A 14,358-nucleotide genomic window follows, 5' to 3' on the forward strand; every position below is an offset into this window, starting at 1 on the left:
TCAATGATATATCATATAAAACAATACAATATAAAAATAATAAAATAAATGTCATTTTAAGGATGTGCTATGGAACTTAATAACGTCTTAAAAAAACAAAAATGTTTTTCAATGATATAAGATTAAAAAACAACAACAAGATTAACATTAGAAATAAATATTTATTATGTTTGAAGTCATTGTTGCCATTCCGCGGCTCGCAGCCGCACCACGTGACCACCGCGCACAGGCCTTGTGTTTGTGGAGCCAGAGAGACACAGAAGAAAAATGGCGGCTCTCGGCGAACCAAAACGGGGCGCCGGGCTAACGTTGTGAGCTTCCACTCCCGAAAATACACAAGGGGGGCCGCGGGCTTGGATGATCGGCGTCACCCCCGACCGCTCCGGCATCGCGGGGGGACTGCTTCGGTGCGCTAAGCGGACGCAATCGTCGGGATCGGGTAGGACTCGACTAGACTAGACTTGGCCGAGAATGAGAGGCAAAAGAGGCAGGCCGCCCAAACCGCCGCCGACCGAGGACACCACGGCCACTACTCGGGGCCTAAGGCCGCGGAGGAACATCAAGCCCCGCGTACGCGACAGCGGGGACGAAGACGCGGAGAGCCCGGTGCGGGAAGCGGCCAAGCCCAGCAGGAAAAGGAAGCGAGGCTCCGTGATAGCGAGGCGGGGGAGAGGACGAGGCAGAGGCGGCAGCCGCGGAGGACGAGGCGGAGGCGGCGGCGGCGGCCGCGGAGGGAGGAAGGCGCCCGGGTACAACAAGGCGGTGGTCTACGACGACCATGAGAGCGACGAGGACGACGACGCCGTCAGCCTGAGGTCGGAGGAGGAGGAGGACGAGCCGGCCGAGGAGGAGGAAGCTCCGTCCGAGGATGAGGCCCTCAAAGCGGACTCGGACTGCCTGGATGATGTGCTGGAGGACGGGGATGATGCTAGCGACTGTACGGACTCCAGCTTCCGCAGTCACAGCACGCACGCCAGCACTCCCGGTAACCACTTTTCTACCGACTATTCAAAATGGAGAATGCCCACTTTGTATGAAGACAGGCCGCAGGTGGAGGTGGAGGTGGAGGTGGATGCTAGCGTTAGCCTAGCTTCCTTCCCGAGTCTGATACTGATACTGATACGAGTCTGATACTGACAACATCTGCACTCTCAACTTCATCCTAACGAGCACCATGCCACATGTCACACTTTACTTAATTTTTATACTAACTTTTTTCACTAGTGCCGAAATGTAACTCACTAGCGTGCCACTTTATCTCCGCTATTACGTTAGCTTCCAGCTTTGTTGTGAACTTGTGACACCCCCAAACTAGTGACTTCCATTGGGTAATCAGAGTTGATACTTGCATGGATATCATTTGTCAACAAGTTGAGTCCTAGGGAGCATACTTGCAAACCTTGAGACCTAAGAATTAGGGAGATATTCAAAAGGGGGTTGTATACATACTTTTATTTATATATATATATATATATATATATATATATATATATATATATACAGGTAAAAGCCAGTAAATTAGAATATTTTGAAAAACTTGATTTATTTCAGTAATTGCATTCAAAAGGTGTAACTTGTACATTATATTTATTCATTGCACACAGACTGATGCATTCAAATGTTTATTTCATTTAATTTTGATGATTTGAAGTGGCAACAAATGAAAATCTAAAATTCCGTGTGTCACAAAATTAGAATATTGTGTAAGGCTAATACAAAAAAGGGATTTTTAGAAATGTTGGCCAACTGAAAAGTATGAAAATGAAAAATATGAGCATGTACAATACTCAATACTTGGTTGGAGCTCCTTTTGCCTCAATTACTGCGTTAATGCGACGTGGCATGGAGTCGATGAGTTTCTGGCACTGCTCAGGTGTTATGAGAGCCCAGGTTGCTCTGATAGTGGCCTTCAACTCTTCTGCGTTTTTGGGTCTGGCATTCTGCATCTTCCTTTTCACAATACCCCACAGATTTTCTATGGGGCTAAGGTCAGGGGAGTTGGCGGGCCAATTTAGAACAGAAATACCATGGTCCGTAAACCAGGCACGGGTAGATTTTGCGCTGTGTGCAGGCGCCAAGTCCTGTTGGAACTTGAAATCTCCATCTCCATAGAGCAGATCAGCAGCAGGAAGCATGAAGTGCTCTAAAACTTGCTGGTAGACGGCTGCGTTGACCCTGGATCTCAGGAAACAGAGTGGACCGACACCAGCTGGACTGCTGCTGAGTGGTCCAAAGTCATGTTTTCTGACAAAAGCAAATTTTGCATTTCCTTTGGAAATCGAGGTCCCAGAGTCTGGAGGAAGACAGGAGAGGCACAGGATCCACGTTGCCTGAAGTCTAGTGTAAAGTTTCCACCATCAGTGATGGTTTGGGGTGCCATGTCTTCTGCTGGTGTCGGTCCACTCGGTTTCCTGAGATCCAGGGTCAACGCAGCCGTCTACCAGCAAGTTTTAGAGCACTTCATGCTTCCTGCTGCTGACCTGCTCTATGGAGATGGAGATTTCAAGTTCCAACAGGACTTGGCGCCTGCACACAGCGCAAAATCTACCCGTGCCTGGTTTACGGACCATGGTATTTCTGTTCTAAATTGGCCCGCCAACTCCCCTGACCTTAGCCCCATAAAAAATCTGTGGGGTATTGTGAAAAGGAAGATGCAGAATGCCAGACCCAAAAACGCAGAAGAGTTGAAGGCCACTATCAGAGCAACCTGGGCTCTCATAACACCTGAGCAGTGCCAGAAACTCATCGACTCCATGCCACGCCGCATTAACGCAGTAATTGAGGCAAAAGGAGCTCCAACCAAGTATTGAGTATTGTACATGCTCATATTTTTCATTTTCATACTTTTCAGTTGGCCAACATTTCTAAAAATCCCTTTTTTGTATTAGCCTTAAGTAATATTCTAATTTTGTGACACACGGAATTTTGGATTTTCATTTGTTGCCACTTCAAATCATCAAAATTAAATGAAATAAACATTTGAATGCATCAGTCTGTGTGCAATGAATAAATATAATGTACAAGTTACACCTTTTGAATGCAATTACTGAAATAAATCAAGTTTTTCAAAATATTCTAATTTACTGGCTTTTACCTGTATATAGAGCTGTAATTCTCTGAAATTCAAGTATTTCTTATATATATATATATATATATATATATATATATGTGTGTGTGTATATTAAATAGTCAACAACAGAGCAGAAAACAGGTGAAAATAATGTTTTAGGAACTCACGTGAAAGTTCCACCACTCCTGTTACCGACGACTCGCCCACAGACACGCTCCTATAGCAAACATCGTGAAACTGCCAGAACTCAAACACTTGTCCTCTTCATCTCAATGTTCTACATGCAACAATCCGGTTCAGAAAATATTGACTTTGATTGCACAAAATCCTTGAAATTGTCAGTACTGGGACCAACTGGAGTGGACGCCATGTTTGCTTCTGTAAACACTGCAGTCCATGCGCATAAAGGTCAGGTTGCATTTACATTAGAAATCACTTTTTTTGTGGACTTTTTGTATGCAACCACTTAAAAAGATCGGATTTGACAAACAAAAAATACGAATGGCCTAAATCGCTTTCCAAAAACCGTTAACAATACTTCTGTAAGCTGTACTGACTGGAAAACATGGAAAGTGTTAGCCCACATTTCAAGTTGTTTGTACACAGCTAGCTCCACAGCGTATGTCGGTGTACTTACAAACGACATGCATCATGATCAATATCCTAGTGACTCACTCGATGGACCATTTGGTCCAGCTGGCCGGGGATTTTTCCAGTTGATTTTGGGTAGGTGGAAAAAAAAAGGTTTCCATCGCTGCACAAACACCTTGTCTTTCATTGTGATGCAGTTTCTTTGAGCAGGGTCTTCCTCGCCGGATGCAAAAATGACAACATCGCCCAACAACTACTCCTTTTCTGTCTGCGTAGTTCGGCTCCGAGCGTCACATTTACAACTAACCGCGAGTCTACTGCGACGTTTCACCCTCTCTTCACGCTCGCTCGACTTCTATAGCAAGCAGTTCGTTCTCAGTGTATTCAGGTACAATAAGCTTGTGAATCCCCATTTGTCCAAAAATTGTTTGCGTATTACGAAGTCGACCATGCAAACACACACGTTTGTTGCAGGAAGCAGGAACTCAACACGTTTGTTGCAGGAAGCAGGAACTCAACACGTTTGTTGTAGGAAGTAGCAAGTGTGCTGCCATATTTTTAATTGTTGCTGCTTATTATACTTTGTTGAGAATTTTTAAAGTGTCTCAGGAATTTTATTGACTTTTTCTTCACTAAAAAGGACTAGCAACAAACGTAGAATATTTTTCTGGTGTTATTATAGACTGTACTGGTGTTTAGAGACTACTTCTATCTCTCGATGACCCTGACAAAAAAGCTGCAGCGAGCATGACTCTGTGTTGGTGGTAATGTCTGCTTTTATGTCCGTGTGGTTTTGATTCCACGTTTATTTTTCCCATGATCTCAAACACACCATCCGTGCCTGAAAGACTGAGGAAGTGTTGTTGTGTGTCCAAGGAAGCACGGAGACCAAAGTGTTTGCACAGGATGTAAAACCTGTTGGAATTGGGCTGGTTTTTAGCAAAAAGATCTGCAATGAAAGTTCAAAATAGCGTGATTTAAAAAATAGCCGCAGACAGGCCCGGCCCTAACCAATCTGGCGCCCTAGGCAAGATTTTAGGTGGCGCCCCCCCACATCGGCAGTGAAGTGTATATACTCACAAGAAACCGAATAGCTTTGTCTTTGACCTTTTTTTTACTTAAAGAAAGCAAATTAACAATCAGAATAGTTAACAAGATAAAAAAGAAAAAAAAGAATAAATAAATGAATGCAAAAAATAAAAAATGAATATATGAAATACAATATTTTTTACATACATATTGCTTAATTAACATTAATGATGTGCACTTTAACAACTAGGCTTACAACTATACCTAATATATAAAGGGGTGGAAAAGTGACTATTACCTGCAGGGCAAACATTAGCTAACCAGAAGGCAATAACAATGTGTGCGGCGTGGCGCAGTGGAAGAATGGCCGTGCGCGACCCGAGGGTCCCTGGTTCAATCCCCACCTAGTACCAACCTCGTCATGTCCGTTGTGTCCTGAGCAAGACACTTCACCCTTGCTCCTGATGGCTGCTGGTTAGCGCCTTGCATGGCAGCTCCCTCCATCAGTGTGTGAATGTGTGTGTGAATGGGTAAATGTGGAAGTAGTGTCAAAGCGCTTTGAGTACCTTGAAGGTAGAAAAGCGCTATACAAGTACAACCCATTTATCATTTATTATTTAAACAAAAAACACCTGCTTAAAAGATCTAATACAAATGTCCCTGAGGAATGTAAGGTGGGAGTACTGTAATTACCTAACGTTACATTATTATTTTCCATAACAATTTAGCCCCCTCCACAATATTAACCCGACGTTAAAACAGAACTAGCTATTTATTGATTAGCAATTGCCGAATCATGTAACATTAGCTTAATGCTAAAAAGCCAGGTTACTATCACATTCTGTAACAGACAAATAATTTCATGTAGGCTAACGTTACCTACCTGCTACCTCTGTCTTTTCTCGTTTCTCCTCCTCTTCTTTTCTCTTTTTTCTTCCCTGGGCACCTGACAGTTTTGGCCGTTTTGACATCTTGTGTTGATTTTTTGATGTGGTGACGTCCAAAAAGAGTCATGATACGGGAAGGGAGGGGGCGCACCGTGAGGGGGGCATAATGTTGTAACAAATAATATTTCTATTATATAGGCTTTACTTTGCATTTTAATTAGCGTGGGATTATTTTTTGTATTTAGAAATAATAGTACCAACTTTTTTTTTTTTCCCTCCAACATTTGTGGCACTGGCGTGGCGCCCCCTGATGGACAGCGCCCTTAGCATTTGCCTATACGGCCTATGCCACGGGCCGGCCCTGGCCGCAGATGTATACGTTGTGAAATAAGTTATATACGCAGAAATATTTTGTAAATGTTTATTTACATATCTTGTTTCCACTGCAGTAAAACGGCTGTTCAAACAAAACAGAAGTCATGTCATGGACCCACTAGCTGCGGAAGCTAGCTCTCCAATCAGCTAAACAGTCTCAATAACTCTGCAGTGACGTTTCAGCGTATTTACCAAAACTGAAACAATGCATTATTGTTACAGGAAAGAGCCGAGTGATTTACTAACACTGTTCCCCCCCCACAGGGAAGAAAAAGGCCCCCCGACCTCGCACCCCCATCCTGGAGGAGAAGAACGTTCCCCCTCTGGAGCTGCCAGAGTGTTCCGAGGACCTCCTGCTGCCGAGCGAAGAACTGCTCAACGCCACGTCCATCTACGAGGTGCTGAGCAACTTCAGCACGGTGCTGCGCCTCTCGCCCTTCCGCTTCGAGGACTTCTGCGCGGCGCTGGTGGGCCAGGAGCAGTGCACTTTACTCGCCGAGACGCACATTTCTCTCATGAAGGCCATCCTGCGCGAGGAGGACTCCTCCAACACCACCTTCGGCCCCGCCGACCTCAAGGACAGCGTCAACTCCACCCTGTACTTCATCGACGGCATGACGTGGGCCGAGGTGCTGCGCGCGTACTGCGAGAGCGACACGGAGTACCACCACGTCCTCAAGTACCAGGAGGCGGACGATTACCCCTTTGGCTCGGTGGAGGGTAAAATCAAGGTGCTTCAGTTCTTGGTCGACCAGTTCCTGACCACCAACATCGCTCGCGAGGAGCTGATGTCCGACGGCGTCATGCAGTACGACGACCACTGCCGCGTCTGCCACCGGCTGGGCGACCTGCTCTGCTGCGAGACCTGCTCGGCGGTCTACCACTTGGAGTGTGTCAAGCCGCCGCTGGAGGAAGTCCCGGAAGACGAGTGGCAGTGTGAGATCTGCGCGGCGCACCGAGTACCCGGAGTTACGGACTGCGTGACGGACGCGCAGAAGAACCGGCCTTACATACGCCAGGTGCCCATCGGATACGACCGCCACCAGAGGAAGTACTGGTTCCTGAGCAGACGGATTATTGTGTAAGTCCAGATCCTTCCTGTGTCCCTAAACCTAGGGATGCTCTAATCTTCCGTGAGTAAGACCAACCGATACATGTGTGAACATCTTTCAGTTTAGTCAGGTGAGTGCCATTGAGTTTAAAAATACCAAGGCTCGAATTTAACCACGGGAACTGCCGCGACCGCCCTTGTCACGTGCCGTAATGCTCTAAAAAATATACCAACATCTGCGGCAAGAACATGCCGTGACCGCCCTTGACTTTTTACCCGTTAATAGACGAGGGATGTAACAGTAAACAATATAATGATCATTTGCGATACAATTCCCGACGGTTAGGAATAGGGCTGCAGCTAACGATTATTTTTCTATCGATTAATCTATAAAAAAAAAAAATTCTTCGATTAATCGGTTAATCTATAGATTATTTTTTTCGATTAATCTATAGATTATTTTTCCTTTTACCGATTATTTTTTTTAATTTAAAATGAAGATGAAAAAATAAATGTTGGCCAGTTTTTTCAAAAGGCATGGCTTTTATTTACAAAAAAAAAAGTATGGCCACTCAGTCAACATTGACAACAACATGACAAAATATTCTGTAACAATGTAAACATTTAAAACTTTTAACATTTAACAAAATTAAAAGTAGCTTATTTGCTTTTTAATGTGCAAATATAAAAGTAAACATCCAGTGCAAATCTTAATATTCTGCAATAGTATAAGCATTTCAAAAGTAAAAGTATTGCTTATTTTGCTTTAAAATGTGCAAAAATAAAGATAAACATCCAATACAAAAAAGTGCAAAAGGAAATATTCTGTAACAGTGTAAACATTTCAACAAAAGTAAAAGTATTGCTTATTTTGCTTAATAACGCAACAATGATAGTATGATTAAAGTGAAAGTTAATTGTTGGTTTGTACATAGTATATGTAACTGTTAATGTTGTAAAAGGTATTTGCTTGCACAATTAGTTAACGTTAGCGTTAAAGAGGAGCGCGTCTTTGTAAACACTGAACAGGCACGCCAAACGCGCCTCTCAGAGCGAAACAGTGTTTTTAGTTTATGAATTTACAACGCAGATACAAATGACACATTCATGTTTTTGTGTAATGATGACAACGTATACTCACGCGGACGATTGACTAGTTGATGGTGATGGCAAGAACGCTGTCGGGTGTTTTCTTTTCAAATGTTCCTTCATAGCCGTTGTGCTGCTATGATAGGCCATTTCCGCTCGACACAGTGTGCATACAACATTATTAGGCCGTTTATTGAAATACTCCCACACTTTTGACGACTTTTGGCGTGCTTTTTTCTCCTCGCTCGCATCGTCTGCTTTGCGCTCCGCCATGACAGTAGTGTGACGTAAATATGCGACGCGTCGACGCACAAAAACGACGTCGACATATTTACGTAACCGATGACCGTTTCAGCCTTAGTTAGGAACACCGTCTAACTTTTTCATTACAGAAAAAATTTAATTTATTAATGCATTTTAGGCAACAGGAAGTCATGCGCATGTGCACAAGCATCGTTTGGCTTGATAAGCATGGCGGACTAACTGCACAGACTTTGCTCCGGAGATTTCCCCTCTGAGTAAACGGAGCCAAGCGCTTGGTTTAACCTCGTTTTCCCTCGTTAAGAGCGCACTGCTGTGTTTAGATGGAGACAGGTGTGGACAATATTGTCCCCACACTAAAAGTATACAGCAAAGGAGAAAACTATTTTATTTTCTCAATACAGCGTCCATCAGCTGCTGTGACTGAGAGTTAATGAGGTGAGGAAACATGCAGCAGGTGATAAATAATAATGATAAATGGGTTATACTTGTATAGCGCTTTTCTACCTTCAAGGTACTCAAAGCGCTTTGACACTATTTCCACATTCACCCATTCACACACACATTCACACACTGATGGCGGGAGCTGCCATGCAAGGGGTGAAGTGTCTTGCCCAAGGACACAACGGACGTGACTAGGATGGTAGAAGGTGGGGATTGAACCCCATTAACCAGCAACCCTCAGATTGCTGGCACGGCCACTCTACCAACTTCGCCACGCCGTCCCCGTGATGTGTTGTGAACGTTGTCACAACTTGTTTATAAAGTCTTTACGGTACTTTGTTTACCGGGATGTTCACTCCTCCTTTATTTGACTGCAAACTGTATCAGTGTTCAAATAACATTAATACTAGCTAAAAGGTTTTGTCATCTCATCTAACTTGAACAAAGGCTGTGAAGTTTGTGTATTCGATGTGGAGGGATCACTCCTTTATTTTTGTTGGCCAAACTGTTGCACTGAACCAAGAGAAGAACAGAGCTTGTTTATTAGACTTCATCGTCATTAGCCAAACTGCTTTGTGTTTTATTTTGAAATCAAAACGTAAACACCATGTTTTTTTACATTACAAAGTTAACACTTCAAAAACCATTCATGAGACACATTATTTTGTTAATGTGTTATTGTGTATAGTTAATTCCTATATGACATATTTCTGCTCAAACTCTTAATGGATCTGTCCCGATACAGCATCTACATCTACATACCGTATTTTCCGCACCATAAGGCGCCCTGGGTTATAAGCCGCGCCTTCAATGAACGGCATATTTCAAAACTTTGTCCACCTATAAGCCGCCCCGTGTTATAAGCCGCATCTAACTGCGCTAAAGGAATGTCAAAAAAACAGTCAGATAGGTCAGTCAAACTTTAATAATATATTAAAAACCAGCGTGATGTGGGCGCGCATGGAGTCGTATATCAACATGGACGGAGCTGCGTGAAAAAAGCCACCCGGCCTCTTCGCGTAAACTTACCTTAACCACTCGCTCATCTTTTCTTCATCCATCCATCCCTTCGAGTTAGCTTTTATGATGACGCCGGCTAGAAAGGTCTCTTTTGGCAAGGTCTTCCTTTTGAATATCACCATGGGTGGAAGTTTCTGGCCATTAGCATGGCAAGCTAGAACCACAGTGAAGGATGACTTCTCATTCCCTGTGGTGCGAATATTCACCGTACGTGCTCCCGTTGTATCCACAGTGCGGTTCACAGGAATATCAAAAGTCAGTGGAACCTCGTCCATGTTGATAATGTTCTCTGGCCGGATCTTTTTTTCAGCTATCTTGTTTTTACAATACGCACGGAAAGTAGCCAGCTTTTCTTGAAAGTCTTTAGGCAGTTGCTGTGAAATAGTAGTCTGTGTGCGGATGGAGAGATTGCGTCTTTTCATGAACCGGAAACCTGTCGCTTAGTAGGAGCCATTTTGTGGTCTTTACAGATGTAAACACACAAAGGAAATGAAACGTAATATCCGCGCGCTTCTTCTTCTTCTACCGGGGCGGGTGGTTGCTTACAGTAGAAGAAGAAGCGCTTCCTGTTCTATGGGGGCGGGTGCTTACCTTGGCGGTTGCTTGCGTAGAAGAAGAAGCACTTCCTCTTCTACGGGGAAAAAAGATGGCGGCTGTTTACCGTAGTTGCGAGACCGAAACTTTATGAAAATGAATCTTAATATTAATCCATATATAAAGCGCACCGGGTTATAAGCCGCACTGTCAGCTTTTGAGTACATTTGTGGTTTTTAGGTGCGGCTAATAGTGCGGAAAATACGGTAATCCTTTTCAACTTATATTCAATTGAATAGACTGCAAAGACAAGATCTTTCATGTTCACACTGAGAAACTTTTATTTTTTGCAAATAATCATGAATTTAGAATTTAATGGCAGCAACACATTGCAAAAAAGTTGTCACAGGGGCATTTTTACCACTGTGCTACATGACCTTTCCTTTTAACAACACTCAGTAAAGGTTTGGGAACTGAGGAGACACATTTTTGAAGTGGAATTCTTTCCCATTCTTGCTTGATGTACAGCTTAAGTTGTTCAACAGTCTCCGTTGTGGTATTTGACACTTCATAATGTGCCACACATTTTCGGCATCCTTCATAAAGGGATACACCCCTACCAGGAGGATCGTCATACTCCTTCGAGTGACCGCCGATGATTTGACACTTCATAACGTGCCACACATTTTCGAAGGGAGACAGGTCTGGCTGGCCAGTCTAGTACCAGCACTCTTTTACTACAAAGTAGGGATGTCCCGATCCAGGGTTTTTGCACTTCCGATCCGATACCGGCCGATACTGGCCTATCCGAGCATGTATTAAAGTTTAAAGTTATTTAGCCTACTTAGTTGTCAGATTCATGTTGAAAAGGGTTTTAGTACTCTTGATAACAACTAGCCAGCTGAATTAGGGGAGTTTGAATAATACACAATGGTTGGTAACAAGAAACTGACCTGTTTATTCAAGGATAAACACAAAATAGACAAAATTAAACATGACAAACAGAAATGGCATCATTGAACTAGGGCTGGGCGATATGGCCTTTTTTTAATATTGCGATATTTTAAGGCCATATTGCGATACACAATATATATCTCAATATTTTGCCTTAGCCTTGAATGAACACTTGATGCATATAATCACAGCAGTATGATGATTCTATGTGTCTAAATTAAAACATTATTCTTCATACCGCATTAATATATGCTACTTTTAAACTTTCATGCAGAGAAGGAAATAACAACTAAAAAAAATCACTATTTTTTTCATACGGTGTTGATCTGGAAATGTTTGCCTCGGCATTTTGATGGTGTGGACGTGTGGCACCGAATGGAGATATTGACTGCGGAGTTTCAAACACTCTTCATTCTCTAGCAGGAGACTTTTCAAATGATGCTACATATTAGCAGCAATGCTACTTTTTATAGCAATGCTTTTGCTCCACACTTGACAAACTACGGTTGTCTGTTCGACATATTCCCACTTGAAGCCAAACCACCGCCAGACGATGGACCCCCTGCTGTTTTTGGGGGGAATTAATTAATTCTTCCTTCATTCGTATTACCACTCGCACGGCTGCGCTAGCATCACAGTTAACGTTAGCCATACTGCTACCTCTCTGCTCGGGGAGGGTGTATACGTATGTGACGTATGACGTGACAGTATGTGATGTATGTAAGAAGGTGCGCTTGCTGTCTGTGAGAAGGGCCTGTCGTGTAATGCCCGCAGCTAAAAGCAACTGCGTGCGAACGTATACTCCAATCATACTTGCCAACCCTCCCGAATTTTCCGGGAGACTCCCGAAATTCAGCGTCTCTCCCGAAAACCTCCCGGGACAAATATTCTCCCGAAAATCTCCCGATTTTCAGCCATGCGGACCTAAGTGAGGACAGCCTTTTTTCACGTCCGCTTTCTCACGATATAAACAGCGTGCCTGCCCAATCACGTTATACCGCCGATGAACATGGTGCAGATGGGGAAGATCTTCTCCTTCCGTGTTGGCGCACACGTTGCCAAAGCCGACGCTGGTCAGGCTGCTGAGGGTGAAGTAGAGGGCGGCGATGTACGAGCTGCGCACCGACGGGCCGCTGACCGTGTTGTTGACGTAGAGCATCTCCAGGCGTTTGCCCAGCTCATGGAGCCATCTTTAGGGAAAAGACGAGAGGACAACAGGGTGACCAGAACTAAATCATCCAGACTAGAGATAAATTGTATTATTATGTTTATCTTACCTAAAAATAAATATATTTACTAATTTAAAAAAACAAAACTAAATACACTTTTACTATATTTTGCTAAAAACATCAAAATTAATTGTATTTTTATTTTTATTTTTTCTGACTCCTTATAACATCCAGCCGTAGAATTATACATTAAAATAAACATATTTGAAATAATTCATTTTAAATTATCATAATAATTCATTTAAAATGACTATATTTAATTATTAAAATAATTGCTTGTTTATCAACAACTTTGGCATTTTATTCATTACATTTTGAAGCTCTCAGAAGCCAAGTTATGTTATATTCCTTAAGATTTATTTATGCAAGTTTGAAGTATCAATTATCTAAAGACAGTTTTGTTTGCATATTTTCATATATATATATACTTATATATATATATATGTATATATGTATATATATATATATATATATGTGTGTGTGTGTGTGTATGTATATATATATGTATATATGTATGTATATATATATATGTATATATGTATGTATGTATATATATATATGTATGTATACATCTGTATATATATATGTATATATATATATATATATACATATGTATATATATATATGTATATATATATATGTGTGTGTGTGTGTGTATATATATATATATATATATATATATACACATATATATGTATATATATATGTATGTATATATATAAATATATATATATATGTGTGTATATATATATATATATATATATATATATATATATATATATATATATATATATATATATATATATATATATATATGTGTATATATATATGAAATACTTGACTTGGTGAATTCTAGCTGTAAATATATTCCTCCCCTCTTAACCACGCCCCCACCTCCCGAAATCGGAGATCTCAAGGTTGGCAAGTATGACTCGAATATCACGATATAGTCATTTTCTATATCGCACAGAGACAGCTGACTTTTTTTACTGGTAACTTTTAATTCACATGGCCTCTTAACGGTTAGGACACAGACCTGTGGATGTGTTGAGGGTGTGCTGGAAAATGCGGAACGGAAATTAGGGAGCAGCAGAAAAGTGGAATGTATTATTTGAATCGGTGCGTTGGAAAACACGGACCGGACTTTTTTAAACAACTGGATCTGGATCGGCATTTTCCTATGCCTTGTCGATACGCATTTTTTGGCAAATATCGGCGGCCGATCCCTACTACAAAGCTATGCTGTTGTAACACTTGCACAATGTGGCTTGGCATTGTCTTGCTAAAATAAGCAGGGGCGTCCATGAATAAGACGTTGCTTGGATGGAGGACACAACGTCAGTTTCCAAAAACAATTTGAAATGTGGACTCGTCAGACCACAGGACACTTTGCATCAGTCCATATTAGATGAACTCGGGCCCAGCAAAGCGTTTCTGGGTGTTTTTGATAAATGGCTTTAGCTTTGCATAGTAGAGTTTTAACTTGCACTTACAGATGTAGCGACCAACTGTAGTTACTGACCGTGGTTTTCTGAAGTGTTCCTGAGCCCATGTGGTGATATCCTTTACACACTGATGTCGCTTTTTGATGCAGTACTGCCTGAGGGGGATCCAAGGTCATGGGCATTCAATGTTGGATTCCGGCCTTGCTGCCTACGTGCAGTGATTTCTCCACATTCTCTGAACCTTGTGATGATATTACGGAGCGCAGATGGTGAAATTCCGTAAATTCCTTGCAATAGCTGCCTGAGAAATGTTGTTCTTAAACAATTTGCAAGGTATTCATCATTTTAACAAAAATAGGAGGAAATATTCCCACACTTT

The 14,358-nt window shown here is 42.1% G+C and overlaps 1 protein-coding gene across 4 annotated transcripts in view; it reads left to right on the forward strand.

The window, feature by feature from the left end:
- The first annotated feature begins 219 nt into the window (after positions 1-219).
- Positions 220-14,358, forward strand: part of bptf (bromodomain PHD finger transcription factor) — an 89,846-nt gene continuing 75,707 nt past the window's right edge. For all 4 annotated transcript variants that reach the window (XM_072915717.1, XM_072915718.1, XM_072915720.1 and 1 more), the window contains exons 1-2: positions 220-985; positions 6,217-7,033. In XM_072915717.1, coding sequence (XP_072771818.1) covers positions 472-985; positions 6,217-7,033 — 1,331 coding nt within the window. In that variant the 5' untranslated portion in view covers positions 220-471. The remainder of the gene's footprint in view (positions 986-6,216; positions 7,034-14,358) is intronic.

Source organism: Nerophis lumbriciformis, linkage group LG22, assembly GCF_033978685.3.
Source record: "Nerophis lumbriciformis linkage group LG22, RoL_Nlum_v2.1, whole genome shotgun sequence".
Lineage (NCBI taxonomy): Eukaryota > Metazoa > Chordata > Actinopteri > Syngnathiformes > Syngnathidae > Nerophis > Nerophis lumbriciformis.